At 40.1% G+C, this 14,999-nt stretch overlaps 1 protein-coding gene across 1 annotated transcript in view; it reads right to left on the bottom strand.

Moving 5' to 3' along the window:
* MTMR7 (myotubularin related protein 7) overlaps positions 1-14,999 on the bottom strand; it is a 32,187-nt gene that overhangs the window by 3,039 nt on the left and 14,149 nt on the right. Inside the window, exons 6-7 of the mRNA XM_018554811.1 lie at positions 12,789-12,923; positions 8,375-8,507 (exon numbers count right to left, since the gene is read on the bottom strand). Of these exons, the coding sequence (XP_018410313.1) occupies positions 8,375-8,507; positions 12,789-12,923 (268 nt within the window). The remainder of the gene's footprint in view (positions 1-8,374; positions 8,508-12,788; positions 12,924-14,999) is intronic.

The following is a 14,999-nucleotide window of genomic DNA, read 5'->3' as shown; positions in this document are numbered from 1 at the left end:
ATTTTATGTGTGTGGGGGGAGGTTAATAAGGGGGAGTACATTATGTTATGTGTGTGGGGAGACTTATAACGGGGGGAGTGTATTATTTTTTGTGTGCGGGGAGAACTTTATTATTATATTTGTGCGGGGGGGGGGGGGTAATGTTGAGAAGTGTATTATTGTGTTTTAAGCTGCCCATACACCTTTCGTTGTGCGATGCTTGTAAGGTCATTCAAATTGTATGTGTATATTAGGCCACATTCACACCTACAGTATATTTCAGGTGTGATTAGGGATTCCTGCATCAGGAACTTGCGTTTTCCTGCAGCAGGAATCCCTAATTTGCCGTTTACAAGCGGCAACTATCCTAAGATAAGAATTATCATAAGATTATTTAAGAGGGTGTGTTTAGGGCCGGAGTTAAGGCCGGGGCAGGGTAAGGGTTAGGTGGGGCAACTGGTGGCTAGTAACTCTTGAGGCCTGGCTAGTAGCTCAGGAATTGAGATTTTGAGCCCTGTACATACATACATCATATGAGCTGCTTTGGGGATCAGGAAAATTAGAGAGAGCAAATCTCTCTAACAGATCACAATAAAAAAAACTGTCAGTGGTTCTATTCTGTCATCATTCTATCCTAATCTAAAAAAAAGCCTTTAGTTTAGGTTAACGGCCCTGCTGTCTTGGTGGGCTTTTGAAGGCATTACCTCAATTCACAATAGGTATGGGGTCTAAAGTTAATGCCTTCAAAAGCCCACCAAGACAGTTTGGTAGGTGGGCAGGGACCTGTTTACATATTCACTAGAACAGGGGGAACATAAGGTCCTGGTTCACTTTAGCATTAGTCAATTTTTTTTTTACCTTGACCTTGTGTATCTCAAGTGAAGAAATGGGGTAATTTGGTGAGATTTGGAGTGCCACCGATCTGCCGCATATGTTCCTCCTGTTCCAGTGAATGTGTAAACGGGTCTCTGCCCACCTACTACAATAAAAAAAAGATAATACTTCATAAAGAGGGAACACTGTAAAAGTTCCTGTGGCCGCAGACCATATTTTATATTACCTTTACCTAATACAGCCTTGCAAGATTCTACTTGCCTTCCATGGGTTAAATAGGTGGAAATCAGAAGGCAGTGTATAAACTAACACCAATACCAGACCCAATGTGTAGAAGTAACCTACATACAGTAGAGTATATCAAATACTGCCACCTAGTGATCACATGATAGTAAATGAGGTCACTGCCCAGTGTTTCTCAGATCCGGATGTCTCCTTTAAAAAGGACCGAGTCATTTTCTTAGAATAATCTTGGATCTAGAACACTCCTGGCGCTTTTACTAAGAATTGATAATAAGGATGTAGTGGTCTCTGGGAATGAAACAATTACAGACAGAAACATGGAAATGACAATGTATAACTGTGACGTATTATACGTAAAGCTTCTGCACAACATATCCAAAAAGGAAGCGTCAAGCTGTGAGAAGCCGACATCTGAAAGAGATTTAGGTTAAATGGAAATGGCAAGCACCCCCTCCTGCTGTGTGGTCACCTTTTTTAAGGACAGGTTAAGGTAAAAAGGCTTTGAATTGACGCAGACAATTCACTAGCTTAAAATAAATAACCTTACATTTGTCTATCCGGATTTCTATGAAACAAGGATATACTAATAGGAAATTATGGCAAAATAAAATGAATAGAAAGAAAACACGCATTGTCTTCTATTTCAATGGCATATTTAAAGTTTTCAGTTTTCCCACTAATGGGTAATAAAAGATATGCAATACAAATCAAGCTCAATTTTTACCAACAAATCTTGTTTGTATGTGAAAAGGCATCACAAGGCCATGTGTAGTTTTATGATTACTTACAAAAGTGTGCCCATTCCTGAACAGGCAAGGTTATGCAGACAAACAATATTATAGAACTGTCTCAGTATACAATATGTACAGCTAGCAGCATGTGCAGGAGCGGAGTGCAAAGGATATGATAGCAATCAGTATGTGCTGGAAAAGAGTATGGAGGGTAGAACATCGGCCAATACGTGCTAGAAAAGAGTATGGAGGGCATGACAGTGGGCAGTATGCACTGAAAAAGGGTATGGAGGGTATGACAGTGAGCAGTATGCACTGAAAAAGAGCATGGAGGGTATGACAGTGGGCAGTATGCACTGAAAAAGAGTATGGGGGGTATGACAGTGGGCAGTATGCACTGAAAAAGAGTATGGGGGGTATGACAGTGGGCAGTATGCACAGAAAAAGAGTATGGAGGGTATGACAGTGGGCAGTATGCACAGAAAAGGAGTATGGAGGGTATGACAGTGGGCAGTATGCACTGAAAAAGAGTATGGAGGGTATGACAGCAGGCAGTATGTGCTTGGAAAGAGTATGGAGGGTATGACAGTGGGCAGTATGCACTGAAAAAGAGTATGGAGGGTATGACAGCAGGCAGTATGTGCTTGGAAAGAGTATGGAGGGTATGACAGTGGGCAGTATATACTGGAAAAGTGTATGGAGAATACGACAGTGGACAGTATGTCCTGGAAAAGAGTATGGAGGGTATGACAGCAGGCAGTATGTGCTGGAAAAGAGTATGGAGGTTATGACAGTGGGCAGTATGTGCTGGAAAAATGTATGGAGGGTATGACAGCAGGCAGCATGTGCTGTAAAGGAAGGTGGAGAGTATATGGCGGGCAGAATGTACATAGGATCTATCTATCTATCTATCTATCTATCTATCTATCTATCTATCTATCTATCTATCAACTATCCATCTATCAACTATCTATCTATCTACAATGTATCTATCTATCTATCTATCTATCTATCTATCTATCTATCTATCTATCTATCTATCTATCTATCTCTTTCTCTATCTATCTATCTATCTATCTATCTATCTATCTATCTATCTATCTATCTATCTATCTCTCTCTCTCTATCTATCAATCTATCTATCAATCTATATATCCAGAGTACTCAGTGAGAAATAAATGTTGTAATACAAGAAGTGATAAAGCCACACTGTCACTGCAAGAAGAAATATTCACTGGGGACATTAATAGAGACTAAACCAAGAGCACTGATGCACCTACGGTATATATTCATGAGTCATACAAGAAAGGTGTCAGTCAGAGGAACATAGGTACAGGTCTGTGCTTTCCATTTTTGTTCTTATAATTTCCTTGTGAATACACTGAGCATACTTTCAGCTTGGAAATGACCTTTTTCTTTTATTTAATAAAGAGAAGTAAACTCAGTGTGAGCCATCTGACCTACTCCTATATTGAAATGATGTATTATTCCGATCTAGTCAGGAACACCCCGAAGGTCAAATAAGCTGAACCCAAAGCACTCAACTTTGTAGTCACACAAGGTCAAAACACAATCGGCCAGGAAGCAGGAAGTCCCGATCAGTAAATTCCAGGTACAACAAATATTATTGTACATTATCTTTAGAATATTTTTAGATGCAGAACATTTCTGTCGAATAATTATATTAGGAGGCACAAAATATTCACAGAACATAACAAAAGTAACAATACATAACTGTGACAAGCTAAATATAAAGCTTCCGCACAAAACTATCTGAGGGAAAAGCATCAAGCTGTGAAAAGACCGGAAGTATGGAAATAAAAATGAAACGATGATTCATGATTTGACCTCCTGCTGATCGTTCACTTCTTTCTAGGACATTAAGAAAAAAGGAGTGCAAATATCTGACATTTCACAGAACTGAAATAACACTATACAGAGCTCAGTGGCTGCATGCAGCGTAGGGAAAGGAAATTACTATGGACAGAGCTGGTGGGAGGAAAAGTAGATGTCATCACGTTTAAAGCTTACCATACACCCTACAATCTGATTATATCTCCTACCAACCTATATTATTAATATACCTATATTATATTATTATTATATCTCCTACCAACAACTATGCAATACAAGGGCCTGCCTGATTGGATACAGACAGATTGGTAAGTTTAGGTAGGTCCTCATATTACATAGATTTGATAAATATAAGTTGATTGTACACAAACTGTATGATTGTATTGCAACATATATATGGCGTTCCCTATGCTGAACTCATCATTAAGGTACTGCTATATAAATATCATTCTGTATTATAAATACAATTTTACTAATACTTTCCATATATCAATATGCTAACATCTAGAAGTGTCACTTTTAATGGATTACAATGGGCTTGAATTAAAATGGAACTCCAGACATACAACTAAATAGGTTTAACACCCCCGCCCCCAACATCTTATGCAGAATATAAGGCTCATTTTGTAAAGAGAATGATCTAACAGAATATTATGGCTCCTCTTTCCTCTAGCCCCGGAATGTGGGTGGGCACATCAATATCATCGTGTACATGGCCAGCAGTGGCTGCTGGTTCTGTGTTATGTAAGCCCTCACGGGCAGGGCCCTCCTTACCATCTTGTCTTAAATTGTATTGTGACTGTAATGTCTTCCTTATATTGTAAAGCGCTGTGCCAACTATTGGCGCTATATAAATCCTGTATAATAATAATAATAATAATAATAATAATACATGAAGACATTGGCAAGAGGGTTGGCAACATGACCGTTTGGCGACCAGCAAGAAGAGACACTTTATGGGACCATGCAAAAGGGTAAGTTTTTCTTAGTGTTAGATGAATATTAGTGTTAGGTGACTTTTAGCCAATCAGAATAAATCTCAAATACACTTATTCCAGAATATTTCTCTCATCACTATGAGAGGAAGCCATATACCTGCATGCACCAATTATGTGCAAAGCAAACTGCCTGAAAGTGACTTTGTCATGAGAAAATTATAGGGACCGCCATTGCTGAAGAATGTTATGCCCCTGGCTGTCATGCAGATGCTTAGCTTCAATGCTTTCTGGGTCTCTGACCTGGAATAAGTATGGAGAAATAAAGAGTTCTGACGCTATTCTTACACTTGATTTCAGCAGGCTTGGCTGTACTGATGGCAAACACAGCCAGCCAACTAGCATTTTCAAAAGAGGCCCAGTAATGGTGGCCCTATACTTTTCTCGCTTTAAGGCTAAGTTCACAGATGCGGTAGAGTTTACAGACCTCTGTAAAGGAAATCCGCAGTGGATTTTCAGAGGGTAGTTGACAGCAAGTCTACAGGCGTTCAGGAAGTAACATTGCAGCTTCCTGAATTTCTGTTTTGTTATACTTTTTTGGGGGATCCCAAGGGGGACTTTGCATTGCAATAGCGAGTGGTTGGCACGCACTTCACACTGATTGCACTGGTCACGTTCGGCAAGTGGCACCGCCTGCTAAACTGGAAATGCTGTATAAAAAAAGCAGCTGGGGAAGCAAGGCAATGCTATTGCAGCATGTGTACAAACCTGAAAGGCAGCCATGTTAGGTTTTATGTAGGTGGTAAAAACGTGGATCAACCGACTGTTTTTACCAACCCTTTACCGCCGCTGTAAACAATGTCTAACTACTACACAGGGAGCAGCAAGGAGAAGAGGTGAGAGAGGTCTCCGGAGGCCTGTGACTACACATAGATCATCACTCTGTCCCCTTGATTTCAAATCAATCTCTCCTAAGAAAAAGGCTGCTACTTTTGTCCGCCTGGCTATCTTTCTTTCTGGCTTTAATACTTTCTGAATCACTAACCTTTAACAGTTATGCAGATCAAGGTTGTCAGAAGTCCTTGGATATATACCTGTTCCAGGTCAGTGATTCCAAATATAGAAACCAGAGGGCCACCATGACAGCCAGGCAACTAGCATCTGCAGAATTGAATAATGGTCATCTCATGTCTACAGACACTTTTTATGCATTGTCACCAATGAAAGAAAACTTTGTATCTCAGGCAGTTATATACCAATGTATGATGACTATGATGTGTTTGAAAAAGTTTGAACATCTAGCAAGTACACCCATCATGAAGGTATTTCATTCATGTACTATCTGCGATTAGACTTGAGATGCAAAATATAAGTGAACTAATGTGACTTGTTTATCTAACACACCAAAGGTTAGTGACGCACGTGTTCTAAAATTAGTACCACAGTCCTGCTGGTGTCACCGTGCCCCTGGATCTGGTTACCTGAACTTATCACATTTCCTACTAGCCTGGAGACAGCTAGGCAGTGCATAGTAATGGCTCAGACCTGCAACATACAGCAATCACAAACAATGCTCTGGAATGAGACTCAAAGAAATAGGTCCATCAAGATAGCACTATGGATACGACAATCTACCATAATGCAAAAAAGTGATGTGTATGTGCACCATATGAAAACTACCACTAGTATTAACCGGATTACCATATCAAATAAGGCTGGAGTTACTGTGCTGTGACAGGTTGAGGATTGGCACATACAATGTGGAGTCCTTCAACAATGAACCTAAAATCTATAGGGGTTTCCAATTCCAGGTAACTATCTTGAACAAGCATGTGGGTCAGGAGTTCTGCCTTTACTGGATGCATGCCATTTCCATTTCATTGACTCACTAGGTACTGATGCCAGGATCAGAATGAGAGCATAGTATCTAGACTCATTGTTAAGCAGGCCATACACTTTTTATTTAAAACGCTTGATTCCCCCATTCATGCTAAACAGTTTGGATAGGAGAATCCGCCCCATGCCCTTCTGGGCTATTGTATTCTGACATTGCTGGGTGTGCCTCTGTCAGAATATTTGAACAGTGACTGCATTTGATTGGACGCAGTCACAGTTTAGCCAGGAACATTCGGACTGGCTCCTTTGATTGAAAAATCGAGTTTTGTAGAATGGAAGGGTGCTGACGGGGGCCAAACACACCCTACATTTTGGCAGAGTCAACAGAACTTGACTGATATTCGTGTAGTGTATGGCCAGCATAAATCTACCCAACAGGGTCTATCAGGTAAAAAAAAGAGGCTGGTGGTCAGTTTGGTACTCCTTACACTGTTGGTCAGTAAAATGCTCCTGTACACTGGTGGTCAGTGAAATGTCCCCTTTACACTTGTGGTCAGTGTAGTGCTCCCTTACCTTGGTGATCAGTAGAAAAATGCCATCTTACACTGTTGGCTAGTGAATTGCACTGTACACCGGTGGCCAGTGAAATGCCCCTTACAATGGGTAAGTGTAGAAGGGTCCTCTTAGACTGGTGGTTATTGGGAAAAGTCCACCCTACACTGGTGGTCATACATTAATACTCAGAGGAAAGAATGCTTCTTACATTGGTAGTCAGTGAAAAGAATGTCCCTTACATTGGTGGTCAGTGGGAAGAATGCTCTGTACATTAATAGTCAATGGAAAGAATGCCCCCCTTACCGAGAGCTAAAAACAACCACTGATGCCAGTGGTTACTCATCTGAGAGTCAGAAATAGCAGAAAATGCTCATTGCTCAAGGAACCCCTAGTAAACTCAGGAGCAACCCTGTTTGAAAAAAGCTGTGGTAATGGGAGAAAAATACTGTAATCTCCAAGCAGAGTGACTTGCAGTTTACAATGGGGTTGTTCCCATTGTTCTGGCAGGTAAATAGGCTGGCAGTGTGTGTGTGCAGGGGGGGGGGCAGCATACAATATATACGTGAGCCTGTTTTTGTGCCCTGTATAGGCAAAAATCAGGTTCACTTCAAAATCGAATCTGCTTTATTCATGCTGAATGCCCCTCAGTGATTCAAAATTAGATCACTAAAGATTCTCTATACGGCAGCAGCTTTAGTTGTTTTTCTCTGGGACAGGTCTATATCTCAGCACTATAAAAAAATATATATGAGCTCCAGCGGTGTGCCTTGTCCTGCATCCTTCCTTCACAGATGGAGAATGTTGTAGAGGGGAGATGCGGAAAATAGGGAACTAGGAGAGCAGGCCTTTTGCTGCTGACTTGTCTCATTGAACGTCTGCTCCCACCAAGCTCTTTGCGGCAGAGTTATTGTTTCCTCATGCATGTGGTACCCAAATGGCTGGTACTTTTACAGACAGGGGCTGCAGACCACAACATTGCAGCAGCTATGTTATAAAAGGAGCACCATGCAAAGCCCTAGGGATAGCAGTGTCCTGTACCTGTGGGGCAATGCCACCACATGAATCAGGACAGTTGCTCCCACCAATTCTCTGCAACCTGTCTGGATCCACGCCGACCCCATGATAGCAGTGATCCCAAACCTCATCTAATGTTCTATGATGTGTCACATAAGAGTGTCCTATAATAGTGTGTGCTTGCAGACAATGTACATAACACATTCAGTTATATGGTTTGTCAAGCAATGGATATGGAATGCTCTGCACACTGCCGTAAATGCAAGTAATTGTCATTTCACATGCATATGCTGATATGTCCAATTTTTATCAGTTTATTACAACTGTATAGAGGACTTCATCTAAAATAAGGATATTGTTAAAAAAAATAAGGCAATGTGCAGATTGATTTACCTTCCAGCATCTTCTGGAGACTGTTCCTCATCACATGAATGTTCTCAATGCCAATAAACTGAAACTTGATGTCTGAATAATTGTCTTCATTCTCATAGCCCTTCCCCGCTGCTCTGTTTGCCATGGCATTTAGCTATAAATAGATATCAAGGAGTTATTCCATTTCACAAAATTTAGGAATCATGCCTGAACCATAGAAAACAGCAGATGGCAGCACATTCTATGGAACAAAGCACTGAAAATGTCAAGGGAAAGAAAATTTCATATTTACTGCTCCCAGTCACTAGAAACATTCATTAATTCTATCACTTTATGTATAAACGATTCAACAGTCTGCCTTACAGGGAACAGAATATCATCTAATAAATATAAATCTTAGTAAAAACTCTAACATTTTCCATACAAATAAATATATACAAGGAGGGACGTAAGCATAAAAAAATTTGCAAAGTCATTTATCCGGCAAAACTGCATGTAGATGGAGCTGAGGGTCATAGGAAATAAATACATATTACCCATGATCTTAATAATGCAGTTTTTGTATTAGGGCTGCAACAACTAATCGATAAATTGGTTATCGATTAGTTGATTCTGATTAGTTGATTCAGGTCAGCCACCCCCTCAGCTGCCGCAACTCTGTTCAGCCTATATTAAGGCTATATTAAATTGCAACAGCCAATAGCTGACTGGCTATTGCACACACCCACTGCCTGCTGCTGATTACATTCCCTGGCTTAAAGTATTCAAGCCATGACTGCTTGAATAGCTCCTTTGAAGTGGAAAGGTGACCCTAGGGGGTCTAATGTCACCTTAAAGAGAACCTGTCATCTCCAATGTGCTATCACATAGGGGGCTTGTGATAGCAATGAAGTTAACAAAAAAAAGTTAAATAAAATACATTAAAAAATACAATAAAAAGTCCCGCACCCCCCACGAATGCCACATGGGAATGGAAACACAAGTTGGGTGCACCTACGTACAAAAATGACGATTGTGCTATACATGTCGGTATTGCTGCATGTGCCAGACTGATGACCAGGCTTTTATATACACTATATTGCCAAAAGTATTGGGACACCCCTCCAAATCATTGGATTCCATGGTCAACTGTTAGTGGTATTATAACAAACTGGAAGCAACTGGGAACAACAGCAACTCAGCCACGAAGTGGTAGGCCACGTAAAATGACAGAGCGTGGTCAGCGGATGCTGAAGTGAACAGTGCGCAAAAGTCGCCAACTGTCTGCACAGTCAATAGCTACAGACCCCCAAACTTTGTGTGGCCTTCAGATTGTCACAACAACAGTGCGTAGAGAGCTTCATGGAATGGGTTCCCATGGCCGAGCAGCTGCATCCAAGCTTTACATCACCAAGTGCAATGCAAAGCATCGGATGTAGTGGTGTAAAGCAAGCCGCCACTGGACTCTAGAGAAGTGGAGACGTGTTCGCTGGAGTGATGAATCACGCTTCTCCATCTGGCAATCTGATGGACGTGTCTAGGTTTGGCGGTTGCCAGGAGAATGATACTTGCCTGACTGCATTGTGCCAAGTGTAACGTTTGGTGGAAGGGGGATTATGGTGTGGGGTTGTTTTTCAGGGGTTGGGGTTGGCCCCTTAGTTCCAGCGAAGGGAACTCTTAAGACATCAGCATACCAAGACATTTTCGACAATTTCATGCTCCCAACTTTGTGGGAACAGTGTGGGTTCCCCCCCTCCTGTTACAACATGACTGCGGACCAGTGCCCAAAGCAAGGTCCATAAAGACATGGATGAGTGAGTTTGGGGTGGAGGAACTTGACTGGCCTGCACAGAGTCCTGACCTCAATCCAATAGAACACCTTTGGGATGAATTAGAGCGGAGACTATGAACCAGGCCTTCTCGTCCAACATCAGTACCTGACCTCACAAATGAGCTTCTAGAAGAATGGTCTAACATTCCCATAGACACACTCCTAAACCTTGTGGACGCCTTCCCAGAAGAGTTGAAGCTGTTACAGCTGCAAAGGGTGGGCCAACTCAATATTGAACCTTACGGACTAAGACTGGGATGCTATTAAAGTTCATGTGCTTGTAAAGGCAGCCGTCCCAATACTTTTGGCAATATAGTGTATCTGTCGATCTATCTATCTATCTATCTATCTATCTATCTATCTATCTATCTATCTATCTATCTATATATATTTTTTTTAATATAATTTTATTTTTTGACCAATTTTGGTGTGTTATTTTAAATAAAAGTTTGGTTATTTTAATATATTGGTATGGAGTTTTTCAATTTAGATTATTTTAAATCCATTAAACTAATTCAAATGTTTAATATAATAAATACAATTATTTAAAAAATTATAAAAAAGGTGGGAAAAAAGTCATTTTCAGTTTCAGCCTGACAAATTCTGCTACGGGAGGTGCGTTGCGGTGCCATTCATTTGGGGTACCATTTGAATGGCACCCCAAACACGCCTCCTCCCCTCAGTGAGACAAAAGATGTATTGCTGCACTTCTTAACGGAATTGATGACCTGCAGGATGCAGGTGGGTGCTCATAGTGACCATGGATGCCGCCGTGATATACATGTAGTTTTCAAAGGATGTCACCAGCACACCATAACCTTTGTGTAATCAACAAAAGTCAATTTATTGAAAAACAATTGCCATTTAAATGCTATTTGAATGGCAATTGTTTTTCAATAAATGGACTTTTGATTACACAAAGATTGGATTGGACTGCATTTGGAGCGCGTGGTAGCGCAATGTCGTGTGTTCCAGTTCAGTGCGATTGCCAAAAATTGTGCATGCTGTTTTGTTCTGAAGTAAACTTTATGTTTGTAACACTGCATTTGTGTATTTTATTTAAAATAAAAGATGGTATAATTTTTTTAGCTAACTAATCGATTATAAAAAAAATAAATCGTTAGCTGCAGCCCTAATTTTTATGATTCTCTCTAATCTCATGAATGAAATACATGTGACCAGGAAATAAAATATACTAATATTTTGCTTTCCCCATTCACACAGAACAAATGTACATGCAGTTTCTCAGGACGAATGGCTCTGCAATTTTTTTTATTAATACACCCTTATGACTCTTGGTACGGTTCTGTGTTTGAGGGTGTTTCCTCCGGCAGCACCATGCTCCTGCCGCAATCCAAAACTCTAATGGTGTGTGTCTGTGTGTGTGTCTCACGTATTCAATAAAGCTCTGCAAAATTTGAAAGTATTAAATAAAGAAATACAATAGATCCATCAATACAAAAACACTGAATTTACATTAAAACCTTCATAATCTGCGCTATACAAGTGAATGATAATTACTGATTGGTTGATACTAGGAATGAGCTCAGGGTCGTGCCCTGCAGCGTTACATAAACAAAGGAGCAGGATGCTAGTTCTGACATCAATGACCTTTATGGCCACGTGGCTATGTTAGGTCAATGTCATTGACCAAATATAGCCATAAGGTCAATAACGTCACAGCATTCCACCCCTTTGCTTATGCGTAGCTGCAGGCGGAGAATTCCCCGGCCGCATATGACTAGGAGGTAGCAGAAGGAGCTTCCTTCCATGTTCAGAGGAGCTCCTCCCTAGTTGATACAAGCTCTGTAAATTAATTGCAGACATTAAGGTACACAAATGTGTTTGCGCAAACACTTGAGTGAAATTTTTAAAAGCAGAATAAATGAATTTCTGAAGATTTGTTGCACATACTTATCATTATTATTATTATACAGGATTTATATTGCGCCAACAGTGTTTTACAACATATGGGGAGACAGTAAAATGACAATACAATGTCATACAAAAGGATTAGAGGACCCTGCTTGTGAGAGCTTACAATCTACAAGGAGGGGAACTTAATAGACATTTAGATAGAGTAGATCATTTCAGTGAACTTGTAAAATAAATTATTAATGAGCACTAAATGGAGGGATATGTCTTAACTATAATAACAATATCAGTCTCTGTGTTATACATTCCTTCAGATCTATAACAATCTCTGAAGATATCTCACCAAAGATGAAACTCCCAGCGCAATAAATCACAAGAATGCATAAGATGCCATATTCCATGCAACAAGCTTTCAGAGATTATCTAAATTGTTGAGTAGATTTTTCGAAGATGCAAAAAGCCAATTGGAACGGCAGGAGTTGAGGATTCTTAAGTATATTTCCATGGCATTTTTGGCAGTCATAGAAAATTGTGTTAGACTGATATGAAATGGGCAATAAATTGTAAAATGGCTAGTACAGCAATTATATACTGTGTGTTATGTGAATTTAATAAAACTGTACCCTTGGCAAACTATCATTGTTTCCTTTATTTGTCCTTTTTTCTCCATTGCTGGTAGTTTCATAAATTCATAGAAGTTCATTAGAAACTATGCAGGCCACTAAGAAATACAAATTCCAGCTGACTTACTTTTGGTCGGGTATCAACTACATAGACAAAATCACTGCCAGGATTTGCTTTCTTTATCGCCTGCAACATCTGTTCATCCTCAAGACAGCGAGCACTGAAGCCAGACAGGGGCTGACTACTACGACATATAGAGGCCTGCAGGGAAACACAAATCACATGCAGAACAGCAATGTCACCAAAGTAAAGCCTCAGCACCTCACTTAATCTGTGTGTATAGTCCGGCAATGGTTATAAGGCCATGGGAATTAGTATAAACAAATGGGAAGGGGACGGACCACTGGCAACGCAAGATGTATCAAAGCAGCAATAAAAGCCAGATAGTATTTTATCTTATAAGAATTACACTTGGAATATACTGTATACATATAGTTTATATAAGGAGTATTTCAAGTAGAAAACAGACACTAGTTTACAGGACCTCCCCTGTAGACCAGCCAGGCTCTCTAATTTCCGATCCTCCATCAACCAGATGTTCTACCAGCAGTACTGAACAGTTCTCAGGCCAACACTTGGTAGTAGCCCCTCATCTTACCTTGCAGTAAAAACATCTTACTCCCCAATAGGTGTTTGAGGCCAGGATGTGCACGCATAATAGCTCTCATTAAAAAATGTATCTTATTTGTGTATCACTCAGCTGTAGATCCTCAAATCATCTCTGAATTCATGCTGACACTGTCAGGGGTGGCTACTTTTGTTCCCCATGGTCCCTGTGTGTGTTGCAAAGTAGATACCTCTACAAGCTTGCTCCCGTGATGAACTACAATGTCATGTTTAGTTAATTAACTTGTATTGCAGGTATAGTCCATCACAGGAGTGAGTTTGAAGCGGTAGTTACTTTACAACACACACAGGGACCATGGGGAACAAAACTAGCCACCCTCCAGAAGGAAGGACAGTGTCAGCACCAATTCAGAGATGATTTGAGGATATACAGCTCAGTGATACACAAATAAGGTACATTTTTGTTAATGGTTAAGGTACTTGAATGCAATTTAAGATTTAACTCCTGGGTTTAATGTCACTTTAAAACATTATCCCAAACTGAAACTGCATTTTTGTGAGGCCACTAGATTTAGAATCACCCACTTGTTTCAGAAATCTCTTGATAACTCCAGTGGTAAAATGTCCCTGCAGTAGAATCCAACCCTCCACAAAGCAGAAATGTTACTTTTGAGCTGAGATATTTGCTGAGTCTACATCATGGAGAGGTGATCTGGAAGTGTGCCATTTATCTAGATAATTGCTGTAGACGTTGGACAGATCTAGTATATCAGTAGGGACTAACTTGCCATTGAAATACCTAAAATATTTAGGGCAACAGAAAGGGATTCAATTTGCAAGCAACCAAAAAAAAAAACCAAAAACGAAGAAATGTTTTGTGCAGAGATGGTCTACAGGAATATTAATCCTACAGACAGGCAGTATATGCAAAACTAAACTTAAAAATGTTTAAAAAGACTATTTGGGTATTGGAGGTATACTTGTATAACAAGGATAATTCTATGTTTAGACTGCTGACAGAGCTCTGTCCATAGACTTGTACTGGAATTAACAGGCATTAATAAAATCATTTTCATTAATCTGATTATGTTACAGTAACAAAAAGATCTAAAAAAGCTTCAAAATGATATCAGATTTCCTTTAAATCAGAATTGCCATCTTATGATTAGGAAAAAAATTCCAATATCTCCATCAAAATACATCAGCTGGTCAGGATAATGTTATGTATTAAATATTGAAAAGGTGGAAATGTTTTTATAGAGTAGGTCATGAGGACAGAAAAAAACACAAACAGGGGGTGCCTTTCCTAGTGCAGATAGGTTTATTAGGATTAAGAAGCATCAGAATTTGATGAAGGGGGCGTGACCCCGGAAACGCATCTTCGCAGCCCACCTTGCTGGTACACAGGAACGGCTGTGCAGCTGTCACTGGCTTACATCTTGGTCTATGTATTTTAAAACTAAGCTCCATTTCTGTCTATCCTTGTGAGTATTATTCTCATCAATTGCTTTTTAATACTAATAAACCTGTCTGCACTAGGAAAGGCGCCCCCTGTTTGTTTTTTTCCCAGATCTTGCAGTCCCACTGGCTGGTTTGGGGCAGCGTCCTGCAGAACTTCCACTACATTCTTTTCTTTATATATTTTTACCTATTTTGTCTTTTTTCCTCTGGTGGAGCGGTCTTTTTTGTTTGTATGAGGACAGAAAGCTT

This window comes from Nanorana parkeri, unplaced genomic scaffold (assembly GCF_000935625.1).
Source record: "Nanorana parkeri isolate BGI_ZX_2015 unplaced genomic scaffold, ASM93562v1 scaffold174, whole genome shotgun sequence".
Classification (NCBI taxonomy): domain Eukaryota; kingdom Metazoa; phylum Chordata; class Amphibia; order Anura; family Dicroglossidae; genus Nanorana; species Nanorana parkeri.
Note: the sequence above shows the minus strand (reverse complement) of the source record. Positions and strands in the feature narration are given on the sequence as shown.